The sequence below is a fragment of the Sinocyclocheilus anshuiensis genome, unplaced genomic scaffold (assembly GCF_001515605.1).
Source record: "Sinocyclocheilus anshuiensis isolate Anshui unplaced genomic scaffold, SAMN03320099.WGS_v1.1 scaffold144, whole genome shotgun sequence".
NCBI classification, from domain to species: Eukaryota; Metazoa; Chordata; class Actinopteri; order Cypriniformes; family Cyprinidae; genus Sinocyclocheilus; species Sinocyclocheilus anshuiensis.
The window spans coordinates 582,777-595,923 of NW_015555720.1; the positions used below are offsets into that span (position 1 = coordinate 582,777).

Here is a 13,147-nt window from a genome sequence, read left to right on the forward strand (position 1 = left end):
AGCTAAAAAAGTGTTCGAAACTTCTCTAAAACCAGGTATGACCAGGCTGGAAGACCAGCTAAAACCAGCCAACCATCTTAGGCCGGTTTCAGTGTTTTTATTTTAGTTTTTTTTTTAAATTCTATGCAGGGTGATTATTTTTTACTTGACAATACATGTTCATATCGCAAGCTCAGGCTACCACAAAAACGTTTTGTTAAAAAGTTTCTAAGACCATTCAGTTGAGAGAAGAACCTCAAGAGAAAATTACTTACAGAAAAGCTTTTAAATAATCCCCTTAACATTATAATGCGCACAGATAGCATTACTGTACATAACTGTAAATAAGCTGTCTGATTTCTGCGGGGCTGAGAGATTTAAATTAGGCTCCTCCCTCATGCATAGTGGGTGGGGCTTTGTATACCTAAACAGATGGGATCTGAGCTTTGTCTCCAGGCTGTCAGTGTTATTCTCGACAGGCGCTGTGAGCGACTCTCATCGCGTTTCTCTTCATCTCCGTTCATCAACGCGCACCAGCGCTGCATTGACAGCCTCATGCCACAGACAGATCGCTGGGTTTAAGCTGGCACCCTGATGCTGGATCGAGCCGTGTTGCTCGACAAAGATAGCTGAGACGGAACAATACCGACGGAGCTTGTGTATCGTTGGCAAGTGAATATCAGCTTTCGTGAAGGACTCTGTCACCGCGCCTTTGCAAGCGGAGGACAACAAACGACAGTTCCTATAGACGCTTACTGTAAGCACCAGCAATGCCGGGGTTTGACTACAAGTTCCTGGAGAAGCCCAAGAGACGCTTTCAGTGTCCTCTGTGTAGCAAAGCAATGAGGGAACCCGTCCAAGTTTCCACATGTGGACACCGATTCTGCGATACCTGTCTGCAGGAATTTCTCAGGTAAGGAAGCACATTTGACAAACACATATTGTGTGTTTTGCAGCAGGAACGAAGCGTGGCAACAAACAACAACAAGATGGGATACACATAACCAGCATTTAAAGCGGTGGAGGCGGCTGTTTAAAACACTGAAGTGCGTTCAAATGATAAACAGTCGCTTCAAAACAAGACAGTCAGTCATCTGCGCTATATTGATATTTTTATATCTGCCCAAAGGCCTTGAGTTCATCTGGCAGCCAATAGGATAGCAGGGATGTTTGTATGCAAATATACTGCAAATGAAGTTTAGCGTCAGGAGACAAGTACTGAGAGAGAAGCTACATGTTTTCTGCGAAGGAAATGCAACATTACCATTAGAAAAAGAAAGAAGAGGTGGGTAGACAGTTAAATGAAATCATAATATCTAAAAATCTACACTTAGCAGTAGTTAGGCTATATGAGAGCAGTTTTTGTTGTACCATCATAGCGGAGCTATGTACCATCATTACTGTCATTAACATAAAGTACACTGACAAAAATAGTAACCTAAAATGGTAATATATATTAACTGGTTTTGTTCAAGTCAAAAAATATTATTTAACATCACTGAATTAACCTAAATACATTCATTTATACCAAGAAAACTCATTTTATGGGTTAAATCAATAGCTAGTAAGGTCACAGGTTACCAATGTACTTGTGGCGAATGTAAATATTTTTGAGTAAATATTTTGCTTCAGTACATCCAGTTGTGGTCTACCTTCATAAATGCGGGAGAAAATATTTTCAGACCTGTGTGTATTCAGGCAATAGAGCCTCAGCTCTGGCCCTGTCTGTCATTTTGACCCGAGGCACTACAATGTTCTTTGAGGGGGGCGGCTTCATGTGGGATCAGGAAGCGAATCCTTTATTGGAATCGGTGTGCTGAAAGACTGGCGGATCGTTTGCTCAGCACTAATTTGTGTTATTTGTAATTCGTTTGCTAGGTCATGTAGGAACGGCGTAGCAATGCATAGAACAGAGATGCTCAAATTGAATAGCATGTCATATGAACAAAAATCTTTAAGCATGCAGGTCAGCAAAAAACTCTTCAGATAGCAGTTCTGCAGTACGGTGTAATGTTTATTGTCTGCATTGTGAATTACGTATCAGTGTATTAGCTTTCATTTTCATCTAGCAGGAAATTCAAAACAAGTACATTTACAATGTCAACCAAAACTGCTTTACAAATTGGTTTATAACTGAAAGAGTGAATCCTATCAGCTATGAAAAGTAGTGAACGGCTATAAAACAGGACTGCACTTCAGTGCTAGGTGTATAATGTTATGTAAGTATCATCCGGTACTTGGATAAGAAGTTATCCAAGTCCATACATTTGGATAAGAAGTTGCTTGGAGAATGACATGATGGCACTGTAAACATGGAGCACTGGTTTTAAAACTGAATGATTGACAGCTGAGATGCACATTCTGGTCAGTGTGACATTGTAGTCTTAGAGCATTAGTCATGCATTAAAAAACAAACAAATCAAGGAAATAACTTTTAGAAAAAAAAACTACAGTATTGGTACTACATACATTACCGTTCAAAACTTTGAAGTCGGTAAGATTTTTAAATGTTTTTAAGTCACTTTTGCTCACCAAGGCTGCATTTATTTGATTAAAAATACAGTAAAAAAATTGTAATATAGTGAAGTATTATTATAATTTAAAATAACTAGTTTCTATTTTAATGTATTTTAGAATGTAATTTATTCCTGTGAGGGCAAAGCTGAATTTTCGGCATTATTACTTCAGTCTTCATTGTCATGTGATCTTTCAGAAATCATTATAATATGCTGATTTGCTGTTGAAGAAACATTTATTATTATCATCAGTGTTGAAAACAGTTGTGCTGCTTAATATTTTTGTGGAAACCATGTTTCATTCTTTGAAATATAAATCTTTGGCAACATTATAAATGTCTTTACTGTCACTTTTTATCAATTTAATGTGTCCTTGCTGAATATAAATATTAATTTCCAAAAAAAAAAGGGGAAAAAAATATTTTGAATGGAAGTATATATTTTTAGGTAAGTTAACTGGCATCCTCACGTGAGTCAGATTTGGCCTGCGGGTTGCCGGTTGAATAGGATGTTACTGTACACATTACACATTGTCAGGCATTAGTTCAAACAGATCAAATTATGCCTTCTTAAATGCTGCACACTAATAGAATATCTCTATATTTATATTTAGAACATTGACAGATTATTGTATCATGCCAACACTGATATCCGGACACAGCAAGGAACATGAGAGCGTGAATTGATTTTTTATTTTTTTTGAACATACATGATCAATTCAACACCGAACAACAGCAACAAAGGCTCAATGTGAGTCACAGATAGGGCAAAGATCTTATCTAGTTGTTCTACATATCCAAACAGGTTTTGTTTCTTTCCTGTCTGCATGTTGTGGAATATAAACAGAACTTGTGCTGATGCTCTGCTGAAATATAAAAGGTCACAGGGTTTGTGAATACGATGTCCACTATAGGCTCTCAGAGAAACACTGAATTATCATATACGTTTTTGGATGGAGGGAGGAAAAAGGAAGCACACGATGCATTTTGCCTAAGGCTCTGTGTGTTTATGCTTGTTCTATTCTCAGTAAACCTCTTTCTTCTCACGCCTACATAGGAGAAAGATTCTAGAACGTGAAGCTTTGCTCAGTTTTGTATTCTCAAAATTGCTTGAGATAATACAAATAAAAGACGTGCCGTGGAAGACTAAATGAAAGCAGACGATGCTTATGAATCATCAGGTCATTAGTGTGTCACTGGGAAGAAAGCCAATCTGCATTTCTTTATAAGTAACTTTTTCTTTACCAACTTTTGTCACCAGCTAATGAGTGACTTTTTAACACTAGTTAAAGCTACGCCTATTTAGAGTTTACTGTGCCTATTTTACATAAACCAGGATTCCCACACAATTGGCAAATTGCTTTTTTAAACTTTTCCCTTTTTTGCTGTTATTCAAGTAAGTATTTTTAAGAAGGATTTTAAAGAGACTAGATGCACGAATTGCAATTTGTAGAATATTCATTTGCAAATTTCTGTCTTTTCCTTGACTTTGTAGAATCATTCAGAACGGGCCTTAGCAAACGTCCAAGAGGCCCTCAATTTTACTTAAAATTAGATAAAACAAGCTTTGAAATGAGCAAAAATGACTGAAAATCAAGATATTTTGTATTTTAATTCACCCCCTCAACTGTTGTTTTATTCTTTGAAGAACCAGGATTTGAACGGTTTTGGAAAACTTGGATATATATCTTGTAAAAATGTGATTTCAAGACCTGGAAAGTAGGGGTCGACCGATATGTGTTTTTCAAGGCCAATGCCGATACCGATTATTACAGATCAAGTAGACCGATAACCGATATTTTGAACCGATATATATGTCTGGTGTAAAAATTAAAATTAATGTCAAAATTAAGAATAACAAGGGCTCTGACAAAAACTGCCTTCCCTGGTGTTGGTTGAGTGTAGTACTCCCACAGTAAACTCTTTATTTTAAAGAGTTAAACTCTTTATTTTTTGGCAAACTCTTTATTTAATGGGTTTACCATTAAAATTAAAACATGGAAGAAATAGCGTATTGTGTGATTATTCTTTTAAACAAAAGTTGTAATAATCAGATTATGCTACCAACAAATCGTCAGAACACCGGCAGAACAACCATGCGCTACATGTTTCTTTTGCCCTCATTTTTTTTTTCAATTGATGGAAATCCATCGTAGCGACGGAAACCTTTCATCCCTGAGTAGTATTTACATCATACTGCACCACAGTAATATATTTCTGATAATTTCTTTAAGGAAAGGTCATGTAAATTAATAAAATTTGAAAACACCATTGGTATTTTATTAAATACTTGGGTATTTTTATAAAATAACAATAAAACTTTTTCTAGTTATGCCAAAATCTAAAATATTTTATCAAAAATAAGTAAAAAAAAAAAAAAAATCGTTATCAAGTACAGCACAAACGGCTGGAAACGTTACCCATCCTTTGAATATTGTTGTGATCAATGGTGGACCTTGGAGTCAAAAAAGGTTGAGAACCACTGATCTAAATGTTATATTAAGCATTACTTGTTAAATTTGTTTTAAGTTGATGTTTAGATCATGGTGTATATGTATTGTGACGATCAGAATCAGAAATTCACGTGCCAGCGTGTTAAGATAAGCATGTGCTTTGTTGACATTGCGTGATAAGCGTGCATTCTCTTCTTAATTGTTGTGTACAGTACACATTCAGAGTTATTCCATCCGTTATTGCAGTCAGCCTCTGATCAGTTCAGACCTGCCGTCTCATTGGGAAATATTGCCATATGTGTGAGGATTTACATGGGTTATGCTCTTGCACAACTATGAATCACCATCTGCTGCATTTTAACCATTATTAGAAAAGTGCCTCCAGCTACTTCAGGTTGAGTCTCACGCTACATGCACACCTATAGACTTGCCTTGTAAAAGTCAGTTTCAGATTCAACCCTGAATCATCTCAGTCAAGTTCCATTCACTTGGATTTGTCCCATGCACACCGATGGACTTCGACTTTGCTCCCATGTTGGTTTATTCGTGTTGTAAATGGAGCGTGTTTCCGCTGAAGGAGGAATGCGTAAGGCGGTTATCTCAGAAGGCCTAATCAGAGCCGGGAGGGTCATGAGGGGCCAACCCTCAGGCCTTATCACTCCAGCAATCAGCTCGAGTCACGTGACCGTGACGCTAATGCAGAATAGATGAACCTTGAACTGAGGGCATTTGGTTCACCGCCATCACACAAAAGAGGTTCTCATAATATGGGCTACCATCTCTGAATGCTCATACAAGGGCACCCTTTATGTCATTAAGCAATGGTTTAGACTAGTTAGACGAGTCGAGTCAAATAAACTCTTGGATGTTTTCATGTGGTGCTTTGTGAGATAGCGGTTACTCTTTTGTAGTCTATTACAAAATAGTTGTTTGCTTAGTGTCTGAACTTCTTGTGTACATATTCTGCTAATAATAATGCACATTAGGTGCGTCCCAATTCACATACTTATGCACTTCCATGCCATTTTGTAGTATAAATAGTACAAGTAGTGTTTTCCAGGATTGTAATAGTTAATGGGATTTTTCACCCTAAAATAAAAATTAAGTCATTAATTACTCGCCCTCATGTTGTCCTAAACCCATTAGACCTTCGTTCATCTTTGGAATAGGCTTGCCGCGATAGACGACATTTTCGGTTATACTGGTGTTAAGCCGCAACACCGGTTACGTCATTTGCCTACCCCGGCACCGCCCCCCACCGTTGTTTTGATTTTTTTATAGTAACAAAAATAATTTAGCCTAGTTCAGTTAGAGGACAGACACTTTTAAAAACTACACGCTCAATGCAGCGTGCCGAACCGTGTTCTATGTTTCTTATTTATTTGGTTCCACAGTGTTTGCTGATTGTCAGTTTTATATACCTATTTAAACGTTGTGTAGCCTAAGTAATTTCATTTGTTATTTTATTAGGCATATATGGTGTATTTTTATTCGTTTTGTTAACAAAAGTACTGAGTTTGACGTTGTTGTTGCTTGAATTGAATCAACGCCGAATTGCCGCTAATTTGAAAGTGAAAGTAAAATGCGCACGCCACTTTTATAAGCCATTTGAAATTGAAGAAAAGAGGGAAACTCAAAAGAACTAACGGTTGAATAACTGATGTCACATGGACTATTTTACCGATGTGCTTACTACGTTTCTGGGGCTGGGAACATTTCAGTCAGAAAACTCTCGAATTTCATCAAAAATATCTTAATTTGTGTTCTGAAAAGGAACGAAGGTCTTACGGTTTTGGAACGCCATGAGGGTGGGTAATTAATGACAATTATTATATATATTTATACTACGGGGCCATTGAATGCTTGAATCTGATTGGCTGACCAACGTTCTAAGATGTGCAATTATTTTCAGGGAAACGCACGGCGAACGTAGTTCCAGGCAGCTCTTGACCATATTAGATGTTCATATCACTTCGCCAAATGATTTCAGTTATTTCAAAGATTTTACAACAGCAAAATAACCAAAACCCACAACGACACTGGCCAAACAAATGAATAAAGTTAAGAATAGGATAAAAACGACTCTCTCTCCCTTACAGACGCACTCACACATACAGTTTGCACAAGCGCTAATGTTGTTAGCGCTACTCTGACGATTTTATCAGTAAGATATTTCAGTTATTTCAAAGGTCCTTACAGCTTACAACTGCAAAATAACCAAAACCCACAACGACACTGGCCAAACAAATAAATATAGTAAGCGATAGGATAAAAACGAGAGATTAATTCCATGTTTTGCCCCATAATTATGTTTTATTATGTACGTAAAGCACATACCCTATTTCTCCCTCTCTCTCTCCCTTGACGCACACACATAGTTTGCACACACGGATACATACGCACTTATGTTGTTATCGCTATCAGTTTTATCAGTAAAATACTTTTGCAACTTAAAAGCTACATGACATTTCTCACAGGCGAGGTAACAACGTGGAAAATTAACTTAAAGTTTCACTAGTAGAGACACTGCTGCCGAACACTTTTCAGAGACACTCAGATTCACAGAGGTGATTCTCTCTCTCTCTCTCTCTCTCTCTCTCTCTCTCTCTCTCTCTCTCTCTCTCTCTCTCTCTCTCTCTCTCTCTCTCTCTCTCTCTCTCTCTCTCTCTCTCTCTCTCTCTCTCTCTCTCTCTCTCTCTCTCTCTCTCTCTCTCTCTCTCTCTCTCTCTCTCTCTCTCTCTAATAAGTCTGCTATCAACGGCTCAGTCCCCCGCTACTAGGTCTAAAATGACGTTTTGGAATTAGCAACAGAGGCGTTGTATGAGATGCGGAAGAAACTAATCCTACTCACAATAGCGTTTTAAGTACAAAAACCAGACAAATGCCTTGAAATATATCATTTGATCGATGTCTTGAGGTGTGGCAACTGTAGTATAAGTGGAATAATTGAGTCCGGGCCCTTGAATTATTAGAAAAATAATGCAAACCCTAGGTGTAACCCGGGTGTGCATTATTTTTCTAATAAGTCAACGGCCCGTTGTCAATTATTCCTTATATATATATATATATATATATGTTAAAAAACTGAAAGATAATATAAAAAAGTTAACTTATTTTATTTCAGCTAGTTGCAAAAGCAACATTTCTCATTTTCATTTAATTTAATTTGATCTGATGTGCAAAAATAATTACAACAAAAATAAATAGAGATATAAAAAACTGAAACTAATCAAACTAACAAAAGCACATCAAAATTACTATAATTTCAATTAAAATGAAAAAGAAATCAGAAAATTAGGGCTGTTAGTCGATTAATATTTTTAATCTAATTAATTACATGATGTGCCGATTAATTAATCGAATTAATCGCATTTAATCGCACATGAATATTGGCTGAGAAATTGCCCCCAGAAAGATAATTCAAAGTCATTATTGTGTTAGATGAGCATTAAATACTCATTACAACAAATAATTTTTAAATATTATTTATTTATTGAACAACAGCCTATCACTTAGGCAACAATGGTCATGACTTTTTTTTAAATTATTGAACATAAGCACTTTGTCATACAATGACTACAATGGTCATATGTTAACAGAAACAGTTAACCTGACCTCAATTCTTCTTATTTACCATTCAACCAGTTGCTAAGACAAACTAACTTTTTTACATTTTCTGAGTGTAAAGATGCCCTCTTCTTTTGGACAATGTTGCCAGCCAGTGAGAAAAGTATTTCGCATGGTACAGTGGTTGCAGGGGTGGCCAAATATTTGCGAGCTAAGAAAGACCATTTAACATGGGCCCCTGCATGAGCTGACCATCACTGTAGAGGACACGTATCCATATCAATACTGGGCTCAGCTCTGTAATGGTTTAGAGCATTGCTAAGCTCATTTTCCTCTGATTTGGAGTCAGAACCCAGCAGGAGGATTCTTCTCTTCTTTGCTGGCTTATGCTCTACACAGGGTTGTGGAGTATCTGTGCTAGATTCTACATTTTCTAGCATTTTCTCAAGGCTGGACCACACCTGTTCTCTCTCTCCTCATACATTATATACACGTATATTGTCTAACAAACATTGCAAAATATAAAGTTAAAAACTAATTTAAAATATTAATCAAATCTATATTTTCTATCTTCTATTTTCTAAATCTATAACTATTGATTCCAGTAGAATTTGATGTTAGCGTGTGGCTATGCACATGCTATACATGTGGCTACACTAACAAATGTGACACTAATATGCATATAAATATATAGAAACATGCAAATATTGAAATAGTGTAAATTTGTCAGTTTTTAATTAAATTGATTGTTTTTTGGTAATGAGCGAAATTTCTCTCAGCTGTCTGCCATCTTGGATGGATTTTTTTCACTGCACTTTTCACAGTGCATTCTGGGATTGCCTTCTCTGCAAAAGATTGTGGCCAGAACAATAGCTGCGTCCTAAATCGCATACTGTCTACTAGTACGTTCTACATTTGGTTTGAAACTTACAGTGACTGTTAAAAAGTACTTTTATCGCCTGTTTTATGAGTAATGTGAGTTCAGACATACTTCTTGTCTCACAAACTGTACTATATGGAAGTGAATTAGTCATATTTGGTCACAGCGAATGTATCTTAAAAGACAGCATGATTTTTCTACCTAACTTTTAGAACAGCATATGATGCCTAAACATGGTGACTAAATAGGCAGCTCGCTAGGTTTTGAAACAAAACGTTTGTCGAGCTAAAATTGACATTTTCCAATTCCAACTAATATAATTACTAATTTTCAAAAAATAACAAGAACTGCATATTCTGAGATTTAAAAATATAAAGGCCACCATTCAGAATCTGCTTTTATCCAAAGAAAGTACAAAAGGTGACTATCCTGGTCTAAGGAGCATAAAACCTTCATTTCTCTATTAAGCTTCAGTTTTCAGAGCCTAGTTTTCTCGAACAGAATGTCTTTTTTCTTTTTTCCTAGAAAGTCTGAATAGAGTCTTCTGTGTCTTGTATTGAAGTCAAGTCCTCCTGCGTTCTCTTGAGAGCTGATGGTCTGCAACATGTGCACTCTGAAGCCTTGCAACGGAAGGATGGGTTTAACCGGGGTAGAACGGGGTAACTGGTGGGAAAAGAAAGATTGACTTCTTTCCAGCCAGGGCCATCTGTGTGAACAACATCTTTTTTACATTAAAGCTCAAATGAATTGCCCTCTGTCCATTGAGAAAGAGAAAGGAGCCCCTTTGGCCTGTCACAGATAGCGAGTAGTTCTCTGAGGAAAGGGAGATTTAGAGGAAGCATTGGTGCCCAGTGTTGAGAGGAAGCCAGGCTGGGTGTGACAGCTGGGAGTCTGAGTCCCTCCTCAGGATTCATGCCATTGAGGCAGATGAATAGTGACTGGGCATCCTCTCTCACTTCCTGTCCAGCCTCATCAAAGACCCTCACATCCTCTCACAGGTGCCACTGGCCTTAGAAGTCATCCATCCAAGCTCATCTGTTAGCTGGGTCAATGACATATAAGATCTGAGATCTTAAAAATGTTTAAATTTAATGACTCAAAAATGATTGTGTGGTGTAACTATCAAGTAAAAAGGGATAATATATTTTTTATATGTATACACCGCAATCATTATTTTGAAAAATGTTTTCAAATGTTTTTCAAGGCAAAAAGTATTTTTTCCCCCTTTTTTTGCATGTTGGTCACATGACTTGGCAGACAAAAGTTTTACAACATTAATAAGAATTGAAGCAGTTTTGTTAACATTCGTTTTCTTAGAATTAATAGTAATAAATTATTTCAAATTAATTAACAAGGTTTTCTTATTAAGAATTTAATTTGTTTAATAAAGCTTTTTTCTTCATTCTGATATCAGGACAGTTGTATCATGCTGACTTTATTTACTTGATGCCCTCAAAAAATGAATTTTAATTCAGAAATGAAAGACATGCTCATAATTTGTCTAGTTAGTTTTTTAAAATCATAAAAATCATAAATTCTTAAAAAGAATTCAAATTATGTGATATTATAAGAAGAAATTAATATAATTAATTTTAATTGAAAAATCTATCTATGATATTTTCTGTTTTCTTTTTTTGTATCTGCATGTTGGTCCTCATGACTTTGATTTGGTTAATACAAGTTTTTTAAGTATTAATAATTTAAGTATTAATAAGCAATTTTGTTAAAGCATAAGCATAAGAAAAGGCATAAGATTGTGGTTAACTACTTAATAAAATCTTTGTTTTTATCGAGAATTTTATTCTTTTAATTATTTATTATTTTTTTCTTCATTTTAATATCAGGACAGTTGTACAATCTTGATATTTTGACTGTTTACTGCCCCTAAGGATACATAAATATATAAGGTATGTTTAAATCATTATGTATTAATTGTAGTTTTAATGCATTTCTTAATAAATAGAACATTAAATAGCATCATGTCTTTTACCCAGCCCCAAAGAAGAGCTGAACTATATCACACATAGTTGTATGTTTGCCAATACATAGTGGAGAGAAAGTTAGCAACAGTGTAATATTGATTTGTCTTCCTGAAATAAACTGTGTCAGGCGAGTTGCTGCTTCAGAAATCCCAATGAGTGCTGAGCTTTTAGACTACAGTCCAACAAATGAAAACGCCTCGGGTGCTTCTTTGTCCTAATCCATAAATATGTTTCTGCAACTTCAACTGAGAGAAAAAAACAACAACCGGGAATGCTCATTAGCCCTGTCAAGTACATTCAAATCAATTCAGTAAACAAAGAAAACAAGCATTACATAAATGCCTTTGAAACGACTGCACATTTGCGTCAACCGACCAGTGAAGTTTAGTTTGTTGTTTTCTCAGCAGAAAGACTGAAAAACTGAGATCAGATACTGGCTGAATGATGTTATGGAGAGGGGGCGTTTAAGGAGGTTACACCTCAGTCCAGCTGTGAACGGGACGTTATGGACTTAAATTTCTCCATCCGTTCCAAACAGCTGCAAGCTGGTGTAAGGTGAGGCTGGTATGGAGAAGCTTGCATTTCATTTAAATGTTGTGCATCAGCACTTCTCTGGTTTGAAGTGCCGTAAGGCTTCTGTGTTCATTATCATCGTAGAGGGTGTTATTAGGACCTAAAGGACTTGTTCAGTGAGGGTGACACAAAAAGTGGGCGAGCTCTTAACATTCCTGACTGGATTTTCTGCCCTATTCAGATGTCCATCGTCTGCAAGCGCATAGACAACATTCTTTTGTGAAAAACCGTGGTGCTTGACGGCCTTGGATGCTCGTGGGGTTCATGAACAAACGGTTCGTGGGGATCTGGGACTTGCCCGGGCATGCTTGTATTTAAAGAGAAATCATATAATCATAACTTTACTCCCCTTGGGTGCAGAGAACTGTTCGCAGGGAACTATTTCAGTTATGCAGTAAAGCACATTGTCACTCACTCATTGCATGCGGAGGCCTGGTTGCTTTAACCTAGACCTGTCAGACACACATCAGTTGGCAGGAATCAAACAATAATTAATCTGCGATACTTGTTAAGGCAAACAGCACTATTGGTATTGCTCGTTCTTGGGAAATGAACAAACCCCTAACACTAGGTATCAAAACACAGTCCCACACTATGTGCTTTGATACTTCAAATTGTGCAGCTTGTTGAGGTGAGGCGTGCTGTTATGTTTCTGAGTGAGTAGACTTATGATTTTTGTATGGCAGATGATAAAACCGATAGGAAATGTCATAGAATTACATTGATCTGAAATATCTAAAGTATCGTAGACACACAGCAGTGGGTTCTTTTGACTTGCAACCACCCAGAACTCCCTAGAAACCACACAGAAATGCACTAAAGGCATCCAGAACTCCTTAGCAACCTGACTACCGTTCTATGTTGAAAAAACGTCTTAATCATTTTAAGCTTAAACTGGTTTGCTGGTCTTGCCTGGTCTCCCCGAAAAAAGCTAGACCAGGCTGTCTTTTTTGGTAGTTTTTACAATGAAAATGAGTGGGGACCAGTGTTATTGTTAACTACAACTATTAACAATCAGTTTCGGTAATATAAATATTAGATTTAAAAAATAATGTGGAAATGTTGACTTTGCAAGTTTAAGTTAAAGGGCTAAATTGACCAAAGCTAAAATAGACCTAATACATTAAAGCTAAATAGAAATACATACTTTATATATACCTTATATACTTAATATATACCTTATGTATTATCTTATATA

At 36.5% G+C, this 13,147-nt stretch overlaps 1 protein-coding gene across 1 annotated transcript in view; it reads left to right on the forward strand.

The window, feature by feature from the left end:
* The first annotated feature begins 433 nt into the window (after positions 1-433).
* LOC107672397 (TNF receptor-associated factor 4-like) overlaps positions 434-13,147 on the forward strand; it is a 43,398-nt gene continuing 30,684 nt past the window's right edge. Inside the window, exon 1 of the mRNA XM_016465557.1 lies at positions 434-892. Coding sequence (XP_016321043.1) covers positions 750-892 — 143 coding nt within the window. The 5' untranslated portion in view covers positions 434-749. The remainder of the gene's footprint in view (positions 893-13,147) is intronic.